General features: G+C 39.1%; 1 protein-coding gene across 2 annotated transcripts in view; it reads right to left on the bottom strand.

Moving 5' to 3' along the window:
* The window catches only part of TFAP2D (transcription factor AP-2 delta), a gene marked incomplete at its 5' end in the record, with an annotated part of 53727 nt that overhangs the window by 22756 nt on the left and 12556 nt on the right, over positions 1-18415 (bottom strand). For both annotated transcript variants that reach the window (XM_082639119.1, XM_082639118.1), the window contains 2 exons: positions 15396-15514; positions 15692-15857. In XM_082639119.1, coding sequence (XP_082495245.1) covers positions 15396-15514; positions 15692-15857 — 285 coding nt within the window. The remainder of the gene's footprint in view (positions 1-15395; positions 15515-15691; positions 15858-18415) is intronic.

The raw sequence follows: 18415 nt of genomic DNA, 5'->3' as shown, positions 1-18415 counted from the left end.
TCTTTTCCATGAGACCTATCAGAACACTGGCAAAAGGTCCACATAAATTTTCAAATAAGTGGGAACACTTTGGAAAGGGAAATAATTGAATTATATCAATTTCACCACATTATGTTGCTAAAGAGATTATACTGCCTAGTTATGGTACTAGCATTATCCGGCTTTATGGTGAGCCTCAGTACCTTTTAGTACTATGTATAGTACTTCTTCAGTACCTTATAAAAAATACAGTGCTTCTTAAGTACAGTATAATGATAAATAACTTTTGTTCTTTCACAAAATCTGAAAGAAATGGGGTAAAAATGATTTATTGGCAAGGTAAGATTTGGCCATGGACTCCAGTTTGGAAAACAACAGTTTGTTTGTTTTTTTTTTTTTGCAGTACGCGGGCCTCTCACTGCTGTGGCCTCTCCCGTTGTGGAGCACAGGCTCCAGACGCGCAGGCTCAGCGGCCATGGCTCACGGGCCCAACCGCTCCGCGGCATGTGGGATCTTCCCGGACCGGGGCACAAACCCGTGTCCCCTGCATCGGCAGGCGGACTCTCAACCACTGCACCACCAGGGAAGCCCAAACAACAGTATTTTTAAAGCTCAATCAAGCCAGTACTTACTTGACCATTAAAACTTTAAAAAAGCAAGCTCTCACTACATATATATTGAGCACCTACTTCATTCAAGGCAAAGTGCTAGGGAGGAGTAAAGGCAGATGTAAAAGGGCACCAAAGATTGTCCCTGTTTCTAGGAAGATGACGATCATATCAATGATAGTAGTCACAGCAACAACAAATCCAGAAACACCTTAGTAGCACTTTATAAGTTATATTGCATCTACATAAGCATTATCTATAACCTGTACATGTTCATTGACATTATATTGATATTATATATAATACAAGCTATTGTATTACACGTATCAAATAAATGTTAGAGATAAAACGTTTGACACAAGTTCAAAAGAGGAGAAGGTGGTACTCATGGAGAGGTGATCCAACAGCTACGTAGTCAATCAAATTTTGCCATGAAGAAATTAAAAACTAGTCAGGTTTGATGACCAAACCTCATGACACTTGTTTGGTGACTGGCCAAAGTAATGGATTTGATCCTGCTTTATATTCATAGAATAACAAAGTAGTCGATGAATTAATATCAGCAAGAAGTAAAAATGATTAATATTACTATAGAAAAGGAGGAAAAGTTTATAGATATACACAATAGGCTAGTTAATATCAATGAAACATTCCTTAGTAAAGATACTATTTTTTTCTCTAAAAACAAAGAAATATTAATCTTTCAGATTGGGAAACTCATATTTATAAAAATGACTAAAAAATTACCAACAATGGAAAACAGGAAAACATTTTAGAACAGTATAGAGCTGAAAAAATATAATCCTAAGAGTGTTTGTCCCTTAAATTTTTCTTGGATATATGTTTTCCTCTTAGGATTTTTAATTGTAAAAAATGTAAATAATGACGTTCAATGTTTGTGTGTGAGTTTTTCTTTTTCCCTAAAATCTTCTATCTCAAAAATTTTCCCTTATATGTATTAAGGCGAAGAAGGAACAAGACTAAGGGCTCTTCAATGATGGTTTATTTATGTGATTTATGCCCACAGAGCTAATAGGAACGGGTGGGGTTCTCACCCTTGTTTGTTTGACAGAAAGGCACATTTAGGCTATGGAAATCTCCACTGTGACTATGCAGATATTAGTTAATACCCTGATTTGAAGTTTCAGTGTGTGCAAATATTAACCACACATTAAAATTAGACTCGAGTTTATACAAGTGTGTTTAATTTTTATTTATGTTACTGTGAGACACGAACATTGTAATTCATCCTTTTCATGCATTCCCTGAGTCTTTAACAACTTTTTTTCATTCACAAAATGTGAGAAGCCCTGTTCTAAGCCTTGGAAGAGTCCAATAAAAATATGACTATGTGGTAAACGTATTAGATCAGATAATGTTTTGTGAACTATCCAATCATGATTTCCCCCTCAGTCTGTTTCAAAGCAGCAGCAGGTCTTTAGTTAAGATTTTTATATTCCTGTGGTAGAAAACATCGTTTTCCCTCCATTTTAAGCAGAAAGATGACAAAAGTGGATGAAAAGTGTCTCTATATTGACTAGTCTAGGTAGTGCTAATTATTGAGGGGGGTCACATTTTTGGGTAAACTGCAATGTACAAACAATATTTTTTTTTTTTTTTTTTTGCGGTACGCGGGCCTCTCCCGTTGCGGAGCACAGGCTCCAGACGCGCAGGTTCAGCGGCCATGGCTCACGGGCCCAGCCGCTCCGCGGCATGTGGGATCTTCCCGGACCGGGGCACGAACCCGTGTCCCCTGCATCGGCAGGCGGACTCTCAACCACTGCGCCACCAGGGAAGCCCTAACAATATTTTTAAAGCACTTATTACCAGCAGTTTATCACCCTAACCAAATAGGAAAGAAAATGTGTGCTTATTTGGCAGAAGAAAAGGCATGAAGATTTTTTAAAAAGAGACATTGTAATGCCATGTAGGATGGTGATTTTTGCTAAGAAAATGACAGAAGGGAGATAATTCAATAAATTTCAAATCTGAGGTAAAAAGTCATAAAGCTTGACCCATCAAAGAATGGCTACAGCACCTGACCAGAAGATAAGCTCATGTGACCTTAGGACTCAGAAGAATTTTGCACCTAGCCCAATAGCACTGTTCCTAACATCATGCTTGTATAGCAAATCGAGTTATGTGAACTGATATATCTTCATATTGCAATATTGACACAGAAATAGATATTTAAATAAAAACTTAAGAGATTATTTTACATATATACAATATATACAAGTCTCTCTCTATATATATATACAATATATACAAGTCTCTCTATATAGAGACTATTATATATATGAGACTATTATATATATATATACACACACACACACACATACACACATATGCATATATGTGTGTATATATATATTTTTTCCCCCTCTATTGTTTGTGCCATAGTAAGAGAAGTGAAACAGTGCAAACAGGAGGATGGCAGCATGCCTCTTAAATTTTGTGTTAAAACCTGATTCTTGAGGATCTGGCCCATTTTATGCAAACCTCTCACCGTGTGGTAGTTTTAAAAACAGTTTGAATGGAACAGCTGCTATTTACATTTACACTGACAGCCAGATCCTTCCTTCCCTTAGCTCTGTTTACTGCTTTCTCCTGCTTGCGACGTAACATTGTTACTGGATGTATAGTGATGCTACATCAAAAGAAGTGGCAAGTGAAGACACTCTGATGTGTAGTTAAAATGTGTAGACCATGCCACAAAAGCTTTGTGCGTGAGGACCCAAGAATGAACGAATTAATGGATCCACGAATTAAAAGACACATGATATTCAGGAAAAATGACAAATCTACAGTTCAATCCTGTACCACAGATACCTTAGAGTCAACAGGTTTAAGAAAAATAGAAATTTTTGGAGCAGAAAAGCATGTGAATAAGACTCTAGGGGATTTGACTGATTTGTGAAAATAAAGAACTATGAGCTTCTCTGTCTCTGTGGGGAGATGAAGTACCCACGTGAACAAGTAGGTGCAGTAACCTGGGGTGACAGTGTGATCCCTGGAGGGCTAGATCCCATATAGCAAACATGGCGGCTGTTGTCTCATTTCTGTGCACGATGAGATGGGATGCCCCGTGGTGGCTGTTTTCCAGAGAGGATTTAAGCTCTTCCTTTATTTCAGTGCAATGTGCCACCTGACAAACCAGTACCACCCCACCCCTGCTTCTTTACGCCACTGAAGCAACACAGTAACTTTGGCAAATACGTCCACTGTACTTCATGTCATTCCAAAAATTACTGTTTTAGAAGTAGGATACATGGGGGATAGTTTGAGAGCTTGGACAGGATATTCTAAGTGCAAGGCTTTAGGCTCTCTACGCCAAGTAGTGAGACCCCCCTTCCAAAAAAGGGGAAACCATTTTTCAATAGTAACAGCGGCAGTTAATGACTCATGCTGAGGACCTCTCTCTCAAAAAACCAACACAAGCAAAGTTACAGAATACGGGAAGAGCATAAAAAGAGAATTTGCTCTTTTTCAGGGCATTCATTTTTCACACTCAAAAGCAAAAAGTAAAAAACTAAGGGTAAATATTAGGAAACACTTATATGGCAATTATTGTTGAAGCCCAGAAATGGAAAGTTAATGCGAAAAATGTTTTCTGAGGAAAGTGGATTGATCATTTTACTGAGATTCTCGGTTCCCACATTATTTTACCTGAAGCAGGTCTAAATGCATTTTTAAAATAGAAATGAACACACCTCATTTCAACATTTTATCCAGTCATTAAGGATTTTTTCTCCTTTTAGAATTATTGTATTTTAGAAGAAAATGTACTTTAGACAACTGTAAATCAATATCTAAAACTAATTTGTACTAAAGGATACTTGTACATTGTTATTCACTAGACAATTCTCACCAACTGTCACTAAATTCATTGCCTTAGAAAGAACTCAGGTTTAACTTCTTATTGTAATACCCTATATTATTAAATGAAAGCAACAATTCATATGTGTTAAATTCCAGTCACATATCTGTGATTTCAATTTTAATTACATGTATGGAAAATAGCACATTCAAATCTATCTCTGGGATTATTCTGAGAAGCATCTATTAGATAGCAAATTTGAGAATATTTTCAAATCTGGATGAGATATTTTAAAAGTTATTAAAAAAAATATCAAGCTTCAGTAAACCCTAGAGCTGAAGGACAGGTTTAATGTACCTGTTACAGGCTTCCAGAACGATTCTAAAAGGAGTGCACTCTGTGACACTATATATCATATAATCTACACTATAGGTAAGTGTCTTATAATGTGGTAGTTTCCCTAATTAACGAGGACTTTGTTTAAATACCAACACTTTGTTCCTCAGAGTGATAGTTTTGTTCCCCATTCCATACTCTGTGCTTAGTACAGTACCTGACTCATAATAGGTACTTAGTAAACATTTGTTAAATGGAAAAGCTTTCAAATATTTTATTGGTTAATTATAACAATAATCTTGCGGGGCACCCCTTCCAAAGAATATAAGTGAAAAACTAGAGCAAAAGAAAATTGCTAGAAAGAATGAAACATATAAAATACCCGTTGAGTATATCATTGTATCAGTGGAGCCATTTAATAAAATAGATTATGCTTGAAGACAGTGTTTTTCAATCCTTGCTATTCCCATAGCCTGGGAGTTTGTTTAATATGTGTGTATACAAGCATGTGTGCATACACACACACACACACACACACACACACACACACACACACACTAGGGTTTTACCCCCTGTCATTCAATCTCTGGAGCCAGGGCATCTGCATTTTTTGAAAGCTCCTGACCTCATCTCAAGCCACGGTTGTCCTAAGGTGAAGGGAAAGCATTATGTGGGGATGAAATATACACCTTCCCCCAAAACAAGGATTCTGTGGCTTATATCAGTAAAAAAGAAAACAGTTACTATGGAGTTAATATTAAACTGTAAAGACCTCTGTCTATCTGGGTTCTTGCATACTGAGTTCTGCCTTATTTGGCTGATATATAATACACACTCTAGAAACAAAAATGGCTATGTGGTGGGGTAAAGGAGAGATATTGTTAGGGGAACAAAGTCATCAGTCAATTTAAAAAGTATATTTGTTTAAGGAGATTTAGTGTAAGATGAAACTTGCTTTTCATAACAGTAGGGGAAAATGGATTATCAATAAAAGATGTTGGGACAACTGGCTGGCCATCTGGGAAAAAAAAACAAGTAAAATTAGATCTATATCATACATCCAACAACAACAAAAAGTCCAGATGGATCAAAGATTTAAACATAAAATATAGATCCACAAAGTAATTAGAAGGTAACATGGGAGAAATATTTTATAATCTTGGGATGAAAAAGGACTTTCAAAATATTACAATAAAAATGAAAGGCCATGGAATAAAATATATGAGAAATATGATTATATCAATATAAAAAAGTTCTGCATGACATAGATCTGAACAAATAAGCAACTAAACAAAAAACTCATAATAGCGAACAGACAAACCAGAGCCAGGGGTGGAGACGCTTAGCAACTCATATCAGAGGCACACAGCCCGTTTTCCTTATATACGATGAGCACTTACAAATGAATGAGAAAAATGTAAAAAATTACCCTATTGGTACAAAGCAAGTGAACAGACAAAAAAGCTCATAAAATTCTCCTAAGAATATACTCAACCTCCTTCATAATAGAGGTAGTCTATTTTTTTTCCACTCAAATTAGCAAAGATCAAAAAATTGATAGCGCCGTGCTTGGGCTAGAGTATAGGGGAGTACTAGCATATCAATGCTTCTTACCCCCATCACTGATAGAATTATAAATTTACAACCACTGTAAAGAGCAATCTTCCAATAATCTTTTAAAATTACAAATGCGAATATCTTTTGACCCTGCAACACATTCTTAGGAATTTATTGAATAGATATACTTGCATATCTGAAGAATTATTTATCTAAGTGTGAGGTTGCTTATTGTAGCACTATTAGTAATAGCCAAAGATTAAAAACACCCATATGATATTTAGTAGGTCACTGGTTAAATAAGTTATGATGCACTCAAACAACGGAATACTGTGCATGTTCAAAAGAATGAACAACTTGTAAAAACTGAAAATAAAACTAAGATAATGTGTGAAAAAATGTGTAGAACAGTGTGTATAGAATGCTATAATTTTTAAAATAAAAACCAAAACTATGCATACACATATATATCCTTGGAAGGAAATAGAGAAACCAGTAACATTTGTTTCTTCCAGGAGAGGATCTAAATGGGGAATAGAGTGAAAAGGAGACATTTCACTATATACCCTTTGTAACTTTTGAATTTTTACCATCTAACGAATGACCTACTTAAAATTATATTAATTAAAAAGCAAAACTACCCTCTGACTCAGTTCTTAGAAAGATTTCATCTAAACTCAAATACTTGTTGTAAATGGAAACCTAAGCAATTCCAAAACTTTCATTACTATTCAGTAGGAGTTAGACATCATTAGGAATAATTATAATCTACAATTTTATTAGAACACCGACAAATTTTGACAAACGTAAACAATGGAAAAAAGCAGACACTGAGTTTTGAAAAGCACATTAGTTGGCATGAACTTTGAAAGAGAGAATAGTAGAAAAAAGAAAAAACCTAGGAAAGTCACGCAGAGACGTGCTTCTAAGGAAGCTTTGTGATTTGCAAGAGTGAGTAGTATGCTGGACCAAAGGGGCAAAGGCAGGACTGAGCCAAACAGGCTTGGATACATCTGTTTTTTTGTGCCAGAATAGGAGTAGGAATCTAAGCACGCCACAAGCACACAGACAGACACAAGGGCATATGTGCAATAGCCTATTTCCTCTACCCCCTACATGTAAACACCTTTCTCCCTGAAAATGAATGAAACCATAAGATGCAGGTCACGGGAGCACTATTAGGAAGTAAGCAAATGATTTAAGAAGATTCCTCTGAGATGATGTGTATTAATCCATAATATTGTAAGACACTGAGATCAATTATTGAAAATTCTGATAGACATGAGTTCTCAGATATTAGACAACAATATCGAATTGCTACCTAATGATCAATTATCAAAGCAGGGTCTCTCGAGAGAAACTATTCCATGACTTAGAATAAGAAATTTACAGGGGCTTCCCTGGTGGCGCAGTGGTTGAGAGTCCGTCTGCCGATGCAGGGGACACAGGTTCGTGCCCCGGTCCGGGAAGATCCCACATGCCGCGGAGCGGCTGGGCCCGTGAGCCATGGCCGCTGAGCCTGCACGTCCGGAGCCTGTGCTCCGCAACGGGAGAGGCCACAGCAGTGAGAGGCCCGCGTACCGCAAAAAAAAAAAAAAAAAAAAAAAAAAAAAAAAGAATAAGAAATTTACAGATAATACCTATAAGTCTGAAAAAAAAAGCCATTTTCCAAGAAAGACCTTAAGATGACTGACTAACATAGACTGCACTAGCATTTACTTATTGAGCCCAATTCCACTGGCAGCTCTGAAATGCAAAGCTGTGCCCAAGAAGACATTGTCAATGCCAGAGTGTTTGTGTGCAAAAGGGGACACCAGGGTCCCCTAGTGATTAGGCTCTTCCAGGTCATCGTGTGACTAAAGTGAGCACCAATTAGAACTATTATAACAATATAACAAGGGGTCAATGTATGACCCTTTTAATATCACATACATTTTTAGAAGAAAGCTGGAAACCTTTATCCCAGAGGAGGGACTTAGGTGGAAATGTGATGTCTGGAATGGCTGGTGAAGGAGTTATGTTGGGATGATGGTCCTTTCAGACCTACAGCCATGCTGTGCGTCCTTGGAGATTAGCCCTAAGCTCCACACACCCAGAGAAACCCACTCTGGTACCTGTGTGAAGACAAGGGGAATAGCACCTCTGTTCTAAATTCCATGAGAAGAGCAAATAATGCTGAGTGTGCCCTGTGCGTGTATTATCACTGATGCTTGGCAAAAGGATTTTGGCATTTGAATCCTACAAGCCTCAAGCAGTGAACAATACCTCTTCCTAAATTAAAAAGCCATGGACTAATCATACGAAGAAAATTGCTCCCTAATAGCTCATTTATAGGAAAGCGTTCATTGTCAAGTTGATCGTTCTTTTCCCTGGTTTCTTGGAAATGCAATCATATAGGCTCAGGATTAAAGACAAAGGGGGAAATAGCACCAAGTGATTGCATTCCTGTCTCCTACCTTAGGTTGATTTGGCTGAAGTGGAAGGAAAAGGTTTTGTAGGATAGTCTCCTAACTAACTAACTAACTAGACTGGCACCCTTTTGAAAGTACAAGAGACACTATTGATAATTTTATTCCAGAAAAACAGAAAGAAGCAAGATTTAATGTCATCCTAACTTTGGAGGATTAAGTGGCAGCAGATGGTGCATCAGGATGTTAAAAACAGCTTGTCCTATTGGATGCAGAAAAGCCCAACAAGCTTGCCCAGGATTCCTAGCAGCATGGATGTCCAATCCATGGTGAAAAACAGGCTCAGGAATTGATAACTTCTTTCTATTCCTTAGTTATATTGTTATAACTGTTGTAACTCTAACTATAAATATATAGTTAAATTCAGAAGTAGTTCAGCAATGCAACTGTTCAGAATCCATGCCACTAACATAAATCCGAGTGGAAAACACATGGTGATGTTGCAAACCAGAAGAACTGGGTTCTCCTCCTTGCTGCTCCCCCAATCCTGTGCAAAATGGTTAATCTCACTGTCCCTTAGTTTTCTCATTTGAGAATAAAGATAACTAAAATTTATCGACACAAACTTTTTGCTGGGCACCCTGTGAACTGCTTTATAAACATTCTGATTTCACTCCAACAACAACCTTATTATTAACACCCCTTTATAGGTAAGGACACTGATGCTCAGAGAGGTTGTGAGTCTTTCCCTATAGCACACAGCTAGTAAGTGGTAGAAGCGGGTTCAAACAAGGCTATTTGGCTCCGGAAGCACACTCTTTAACCATGTGTGCTATGTCCCACTGCCTTAGACTACTCAATCTTCCATTTCCCTCCAGGGTTAAAGTTTTATGATCCTGAGTAAATTCTGCTACTAAGTAACACTATTGTTTAGGGAGAAAGAGACAAGAGAACAGGTACTAATTTTTATTAAGTGCCTCTTTGCCCCACGGTGTCAAGTGTTTAATGTAGCGAATGCATTTAATTCTACAAAAGACACACAAAGCAGATGTGGCGGAAATGGGAGCTGGACCATCCAAGATTTGTCCTTTCTTTTATACTATAGAGTTGTTGCTGAGAAGATTCTGCCCAGCTAGGCACTACATTTTCTGGCATATCTCATGCCTCTGGAATTAGGCATAGCCATGGGACTAGTTGTCATGGAATGTAGACGGTAGCAATGTAGGCCAATTCCTGGCCAAGTGGGTTGGAAGCTGTGTCCTTTCACCATCGTGTCTTTCCTTATGGTGAGCTGAATGCATAGGGCTCCCAGGACCTAGAGGAGGGCATAGCTAGAGGTGGAAGTACTCTGGTCCCTGAATGAGACTAAGAGGAAGGAAGGGCCCGGGGGAGGAACACCCACGTCATCTGTGAAGAGTGAGAAAGAAGCTTCTATCGTGTTAAGCCACTGAAAATTTGGAAATTAACTGTTATAACAGCTAGCATTACCCTAAACATCACAGATAGTGTGATCCTTATCTGTAAATTAGGAAAATGAAGCTCAGTCAGGTTAAGCAACCTGCCCAAAGTCAGCCAAATGTCAAAAGTGTTATTACTGGGGGCAGAGGTGGAGGTACTAGTCCAAGGGATGAGGTGAGAAGCGCAGGACAGGGGCTGGGAGCTTACTTTAAAAAGAAAGGAAAGAGGGCTTCCCTGGTGGCACAGTGGTTAAGAATCTGCCTGCCAACGCAGGGGACATGGGTTCGAGCCCTGGTCCGGGAAGATCCCACATGCCACGGAGCAACTAAGCCCGTGCACCACAACTACTGAGCCTGCGCTCTAGAGCCCGTGAGCCACAACTACTGAGCCCGTGTGCCACAACTGCTGAAACCCACGCGCCTAGAGCCTGTGCTCCGCAACAAGAGAAGCCACCGCAAAGAGAAGCTTGTGCACCACAACGAAGAGTAGCCCCCACTCGCCTCAACTAGAGAAAGCCCGCGCGCAGCAACAAAGACCCAATGCAGCCAAAAATAAATAAATAAATAAATTTATTTTTTAAAAAAAGGAAAGAAAGAATTAAGGAAGGAAGGAAAGAAAGAAAGAAAGGAAGGAAGGAAGACGGGAGGGAGAGAGGCAAGAAAGGAGGGAAGAAAGGAAGGAAGGAGGGAGGGAAAACTAAAGAAAGAGGCAAAAGGGACAAAAGGTTTAGATTTGAAAAGAGTGAATAGATATCACACACAATATTTGTAAATGGTCCCCTTTCTTTTGTTGATGCATATTTATACCCTTCACTGCCCCATACTGTTTTTTAAATATATATATAAACAGAATTTGATACCTGGTCATGATAAACTGAAAGCCAAGGTATTTATGTTTAAGGACTTAACTATGCTTGTGGAACTCCTGGTGTTGCCTGAGAATGCTATATGAGCCCCTGTAAATTGAGCAGAACTGTCCCAGGAAAGCACCCCACTCAAGTGAACAAAACTTCCCTCCAGCAACACTCCGTAACTTTGGCCATCTTGGAAAACCTCAAGTGAGGTGGGAGTGATACACAGGAATGACTCCTCATTCCTGCCATAATCGACTCCTTATACTTGTTTTAACAACCGCCAACGCTGCAAAGATTGTTCTGGAATAAAATATAGAGGAAGCAGCTAATTGGTGATTCATAAATAACAAATACATAGCAAGAGTATTAGAACTAGAACAATAATATTGGTCAAACTCTTTGAATGTTCTCCAGATATAGAATTTCTCCCACTCTGGAAGAGTCTGGGATTATCCCAAGATCTCAGGAAGATCAGCGAATCAGGTTAAGCAATTCTAATCCACTGAATTTTCCAGAAAATGACAACTCTCTAATGTTATAGATACCAGAGTGGACAAAGGAGAAGTCATAGCAATGTGATTAACAAGGGAAAATAAAAAGAACTCCAGGCTTATGATAAAGTGGGTACAAGAAGGTGTACCAACCATTAGTTATATATTTAAACCCCATTAACTGAAGACATATGGGTAAAAAAGGAATATTTTCTAGTATTACATTCAGTGGACTCTGAATTCAAATACTCATATCTCATTGTAGGTCAAATATATCTGTGCTATGTGGACCAAAAAAAAATCCCCACTCTAAATACGTGCCTTACTAAAATGTTCACTTTTCAAACAACTTTATCTGGTGAAAAAAGTTAGTCATGAGTTCTTCATCCCACTGGTTATTAGGCACAATGCTATTTGTAACAGAAATGTTGTGGATAATTTAAATATTATAAATTTGCATGAAATAGCCCTCTCATAAATTCCTAAAATATTCCCTAAAATAATGACTCTAATATGTTGATTTGACAACGATGCAAGAAGGGCACTATTAGTAGAGTGACTCCATTTAAGAGAAATACAGGGGGAAATGATTATAAAATAATTAAAAACAAAATGATTGGAAACCCAAGGCAAATGTGGAAACCCAGGAATATCACGATGAAACCACTGTGAGGTTAGTGACAAGGGTAGTGTTTGAAAACCATACCTTCATTTGCTAATTTCATTCCCTGTTATAAGGTACCTTACTGTTCACTGATTGAATCTTGACAAAGGGTAAATCATGTCTGCATGGAGAGTCTAGCAGTGTCCCCATACACTACTCTTTCTTTGGGATTTTTATCATAATAGCATCAATGGCAAGGCTGTATTCAAAGCATCCCCACAAAGGGGCCGAGACAAGTACTAAAAAGTCACAGAAGGTCGACCTTAAGGAGATTTATTTCCAAGTGTGGTCAATGAGGAATAAAGCCAGTCAGAATTATCTTGGTCTCAAGTGCTGTACCAAAATGGGGAAGGACTGAACCATTGCTGGATTGAACCCCAGCAATGTCTTGGGCCATCAGGGAGATAAAGAGTTTCTAAATGATGAAAAGGATTAGTATTCTTTCCTACAGAGCCTTAGGTTTATAAGAAAGCTGATGGACCATTTCTGACAATTAGAAATCTCATTTTAGAATTTCTGGAAAAAATTAATCTAAAATGTCACTGGCTCCCGCAAAAATGTTTGATTGAGGGGCAAAAATATTACCAAAGACATGGTCAATTCAAGGTCTATGAATACCAACCAGTAACCATGGTAAAGTTTTAATTTACCAGCTAAAATGGTATAAGCAAAACAAACTTGAAATAACTGAATCAAATCCATGTTAGCACAAAGAGGACGAAGGTCACAAAATATTAGGTTCTCCTCTTGTCCTAAGACCACTTGTAGTTTTTTAAACCATGGGTCATGACCCATGACTCAACAGTGAGTCTTGAAATAAATTTAGTGGGCTTACATTCAGCATTTAAAAGTAGTGGGTTTACAATCAGCATTTTAAAAGAATACAAAAATATGGAATAGAATAAAAATACCATAGAACATAGTACATAGTAGTGAAACTTAAGGCGCATGCGCGTGTGTGTGTGTGAGAGAGAGAATGCACACATTTGAGGGTCATAATGTAACATGTGGGGAGTTGAGGAATACAAAAGGTCCCTTTGCCCCTAAATCTCATTTCCTCAGTTCCATCAGAATGCCTGGAATTCAACAATAAAATATTTATTTCTCTACACCATGAATATTTGGGGGATTTCAAAAGCATCCAGTTAAAGTGAGATGCATCTGAGAAGGATAAAATCTTAAGTTCCATCAGCCGAGGCTGATGTGACACCTCTGTGAGCAGAGGTGAACACAAGCCAAGCACTTCTGTGATAGGAGAGTTTTGCTGGAAGAGTAGCTGGCAAGACCACGAGATGGTCCTAGGATTTCACGTTTTAACCTGTATCCTTTCTGTGAGCATCCATCAATGATTCCCACACAGGGTGCTCTGGTGTTTTGGGCTAACATAAAAATCAATAAGAAGAATTTTGACTATACCCTTTTAGGGTTCTTCAGGTTTTACTGGATGGACATTCACAGACACCTTGGATAAAGGTCTCTCTTAGGGCCTTTACTTTTCACACCAGTTACATGAAAAGTATCTCAAGGAACATTTAAGTCAATGATCCTTAAACCTCATTATACATCAGGGGGTGTTTTTAAAAATGTAGATAGCTGTGCCATACCCCCAGAGATTGCATTTCAAGTGGTTTGGGAATGGGGCCCAGGCCCATGATTTTACTGTGGAACTGGGCTTGAGAACCAATCATGTTCTACGATTCATATGATTCTTGAACCCACTCTTATATTTTGAACATATTTTGTTCTTTTGTTAGATAGCTATAATTTTCATGATGTTTTCACTTATATTAAGCAGGAATCTGTCTCTCTTTAGAATCAATCCATTAGTCATTTTTTTCTACTTTGCTCTTCCTTTAGTACGCCCAACCCCCATGGATGGATTATGGGTCAACTCCCTTTACCATATGCCAGCTCTTAGTATTAGCGCACACAGGCAAACAGCACAAGATATATACCATAGTAACAGTTAACACTTATTAAATGTTCATGACCAATAATATTATTGTGGTTGTTATCATTATTACAATTAGGAAGTAAAGCAAAGATACCTGTTAATAGCAAAATCAGGGACTTCCCTGGTTGCCCAGTGGGTAAAACTCTGCGCTCCCAATGCAGAGGGCCCGAGTTTGATCCCTGGTCAGGGAACTAGGTCCCACATACATGCTGCAACTAAAGATCCCATGTGTCACAACTAAGACCTGGCACAGCCTAAATAAATAAATTAATTAATTTTAAAAAAAAATCACCAAAATAATTTTGCCAAGACCAAGGTCAAGAACACACTATTTCACAGAGTTGTTCAGTAAATAGTGTGTGTTGATAATCTGGAAAAAGGCAAGATGTTTGTTTGTATGTTTCACTTACCTTTTACTTCCTACAGTGTCTTATGGTCAAGTGAGAAACCAATGCAAGAAAAGTGTCATAGGTGTGTTCAGATTAGGCTTGGCAAAAGGGATTCTTCGTTCATATTTAAAACAATAGCATTCTAGGTTATGGAAGAACTCTCCTTTGAATTCAAAAGCTCTTCCACAAAGTTTAAAAGGTCTCCAATAATACCTCTTCTTAGAAGACTGAATGAGAATATGTAAAGTTTAGTTCTTACAGAAGAAACACAAGGGAAAAGGTAAATTGGAAAAAAAAAAAAACTTCTGGGAGTATGTTTCCACGTCTGCATCTACCCCACTGGCTAACCTTAACCTTTCTGTGAGTCAGCTTACCCACACATAAAGCCGTGGAACTTCACTGTACTTTAAGAGATGTCTATCGGATTAATACAATGTGCTCTCAGGCTTGGTGCCATGCCTTGACTCCTGTGAACTCTCTATAAAGGATTATTATTTATCCTGTAGATCATGTTGCACTGAATAACAATGAGTTAAACCAGATTTATCTGAACGCTAAAATAAACAATAATAAAAATGACAATTGCAGAGTTTTTTTGTTGCTGTTATGTGGGGAATACTTATCTAAGTACCTAAATCTTCTATTGTTATCTTCTTTCCTATTACTGCCAAGATTAGTAAATCAGATGATAGTTTATGAATCAATGTCTAAGCCTTATATTAAGTCGAATTTAATCTTCATTATCATGATTAGTTGGGAAATTCACCTGTAACTATCTTAACAGTATAGACAAAAATGACACAGCGTAATCAAACAAACCTGAATTTCAAAGAATTGCTAACCCTCCATCATTAACTTGCGGAGCTAAAAAGTCATACCTTCAACTAAGGAAGTGAGGAGGGTAACATTGGCTGCTTTCCGTCTTCCGGCTGGCAAGTTCAGGCCAAGCCTATCCAGCTTCTCCCTCAGGCAGCGACCCCCATTCTTGGATTTTGCTCTGTCCGAAAACCAACAAAAGCTAGGTTTTGAAAGTTGAAATTTGGAGTAAAATGACGAGAAGACTTGACCACGTGGGGTATTCAACATGGGACAGAAAACGTAAGGGCTGAGGGTTGGGGAGCATGGTGCCAGTACAGTTAGAAGACCGCAGTGCCAGAAAACACCTTTTTCTTACCTTCTCAAAATGCCTCCCAAGAGTGAAGCATTGAGGCATTCAGGTGGTGAGAGGCGTCTCTTCACCTCAGCAATGGTCACCTTGTATTTGGAAGTAGAACTGAGAAGGGACAAACGACCGGGGACAGAGCAAAACAAGTCTGTGGGGTTGACCATGCAGGTGCCACCTTTGGAGGGAAAAGTATATTATATATTAGTGACTGTGTGAGCAGATAACAACATGAAACACATGCGATAAACTTACTATCACAACACTACATAGGATTTGGAAACACATGGCACAATTTTCCTTATACATCTACCACCTGGATTGTCTCAGAAAGCTGCTCTGAAGATGTCCTTTCAAATAACACTCAAGGTTTTCCTTTCAAATATCACACAGAAAATATTTGTGAGGGTATAAAAATTAAACTATTTTAGCCAAAATTAGCATCCTGTGGAGTGTTGGCTGGCCCACCAAAGTTAATTTTGACATCATCCACATCAAGAAACACTTCAATTAGGTAAATACCCACAAAGGGTAGGTATTATATATCCATGGCTCTGTGTGTGTATGTTTTTGTATGTGCACGCATATACACAATAGATAGATTTTTTTAATCCATGACTTACTATATAGACAAAACTTTTGAAGCTCATTTCTAAAATGTTTGAGAAGTGCCATCTCTCTCCCCTCGTCCAACTAACAACTATAGGCACCAGAGTCATTCAATCCCCAGGTACCACTAAAAATCATGTGCCCATTGCCAGAAACTCTCAACCCATGTGAGTGGATAATTGGTCAAATTTCTCTACATATGTCAGCCGTCAGGATCAGCACACACAGTCAATCAAACACAGCACCAGACTTAGAACATAGTAATAGTTACATATTAAATGTTAATGGCCAATAATATTACTGTATTTGTTATTATCGTTATTACTAGTAGAGAACAAAGCAAAGTTAACTGCTGTTAGCAAAATCACTAAAGCTGGGGCTTCCCTGGTGGCGCAGTGGTTGAGAGTCCGCCTGCTGATGCAGGGGACACGGGTTCGTGCCCCGGTCCGGGAAGATCCCAAATGCCACGGAGCAGCTGGGCCCGTGAGCGATGGCCGCTGAGCCTGCGCGTCTGGAGCCTGTGCTCCGCAACGGGAGAGGCCACAACAGTGAGAGGCCCGCGTACCGCAAAAACAAAACAAAACAAAACAAAAAAATCACTAACGCTATTTCGCCCTGCTGGGGCTCCTGGAGCAGAAGCCTTCCGTCTCCAAGGTCCAGAAAGCCCCCTGGAGCTTTTCTCTCCTCCAGGAATAACAGAGAACATCCCCTAACCTCAGGCAGCTGCAGTAGACTCGAGGACCCAAAGCGATCATCAGTGGGGAGGGTTTCCTACTGCCAGATCCTCCCTTAAAGCAAAAATCCTGAGCCAGTGTCCACGCTGCTAATGCAGTGGCTGTACAGCCTCAGGATCCAAGGCTCCTCCCTGTGCACTGAACAATCTGAGGGCAGAGCTTTGGAGGCTCAGTGGCAAGTTCAAATTCAAAGGTTGCTTTTCTGAGCATACATTGTATTTCTTCAGTTATGGGTAATCTTAAGACCCATCTCCAGAAAATGGTCAAGTTCCATGAGGGAAATGAAAAAAAAAGTAGGTGGAGGGAGAAAAATGGGCAGGAGAGTGTTGTCCAATATTTTTACTCAAAGGGTAGTTCTCAGCTGGCAGCATTGGCATCTCCTTGGCAGCTTGTTAGAAATGCAGAATCTCAGGCCCAACCGCAGACCTTCTGAGTCAGAATCTGCATTTGAACGAGTCCCTCAGGTGACTCATGTGCTCATTATGTTTTGAGAAGCACTGGTCTAGGACTCACCACCTGCCTTCCCTTCCTTGACTAAGCAGCTCAGATGGAATGTCATGTCGATCAGGTCTGTGGCATTCAGATTCAGGTGTGTTTTCTAGGCACAGGGGCTAAGGAATCTGGGAGGATGTTTAAAAGGGCAAAGGGGCCCTGGACCTGGGTGCAGAGAACAGGCTAACTTTGCCCCACTCTTAAAGTGTTTCTACCCCTGTGCTTTCTGGAATTCCTCCTGCTGTCCTACAGTTATCCAAGATTCCCCTGAAAGTGCTAGGACCCGGGTCTTTCTCCCTAAGCATTCCGAGGCTGGAGATCACCCTGAATGCCCCCTACTCCAAAACATGAGACCGGATATTGAGAACATCCAAGCAGCCAGCTCTCTACAGGCTGGAAGACGAGTCCTGTACACTTGGCTAAATTCCCAATGCTAGTGTCTGGAAACCTGCCCTCAGTTTGAAGCCTGAAAGGTCATAGTCTCAATGATCGAAATGAAATCTTCTTCTTGGCAGTTAAACTTGTGGCCAACATAGTGAAAAAATGTACAAATGCCTGCCTCAGGAGCTGGAAAACCAAATTCAACTGTGCTTCCCCACCGCACATTCTCACAGAGAATTTTTAAACAAATAATAATAATAATAATAATTTCTGCAGATTTCTGGTCTAGAAACTACCACTATACTTTCACTGATACTCTCACTTTTTACCTCTAGATGCAAAATGTATTTTAAAAGTAAACTCAAGTGACCTGTCAAAAGTTGAGATGAACAGGAAAGTAAGCTAGATATCAGTGAATCTGGGTTTTATTGTCATGTTGTAAGAATCATGACCCTGTTAGCTTTAGGACTTAGGCAATAGTAAGGTCATCTGAAGCAAAAATATTAAGAAAATAAGGGAG

The sequence above is a fragment of the Mesoplodon mirus genome (assembly GCF_964341445.2).
Source record: "Mesoplodon mirus genome assembly, chromosome: 12".
Taxonomy (NCBI): domain Eukaryota; kingdom Metazoa; phylum Chordata; class Mammalia; order Artiodactyla; family Ziphiidae; genus Mesoplodon; species Mesoplodon mirus.
This window is presented reverse-complemented; position numbering and strand designations above follow the sequence as displayed.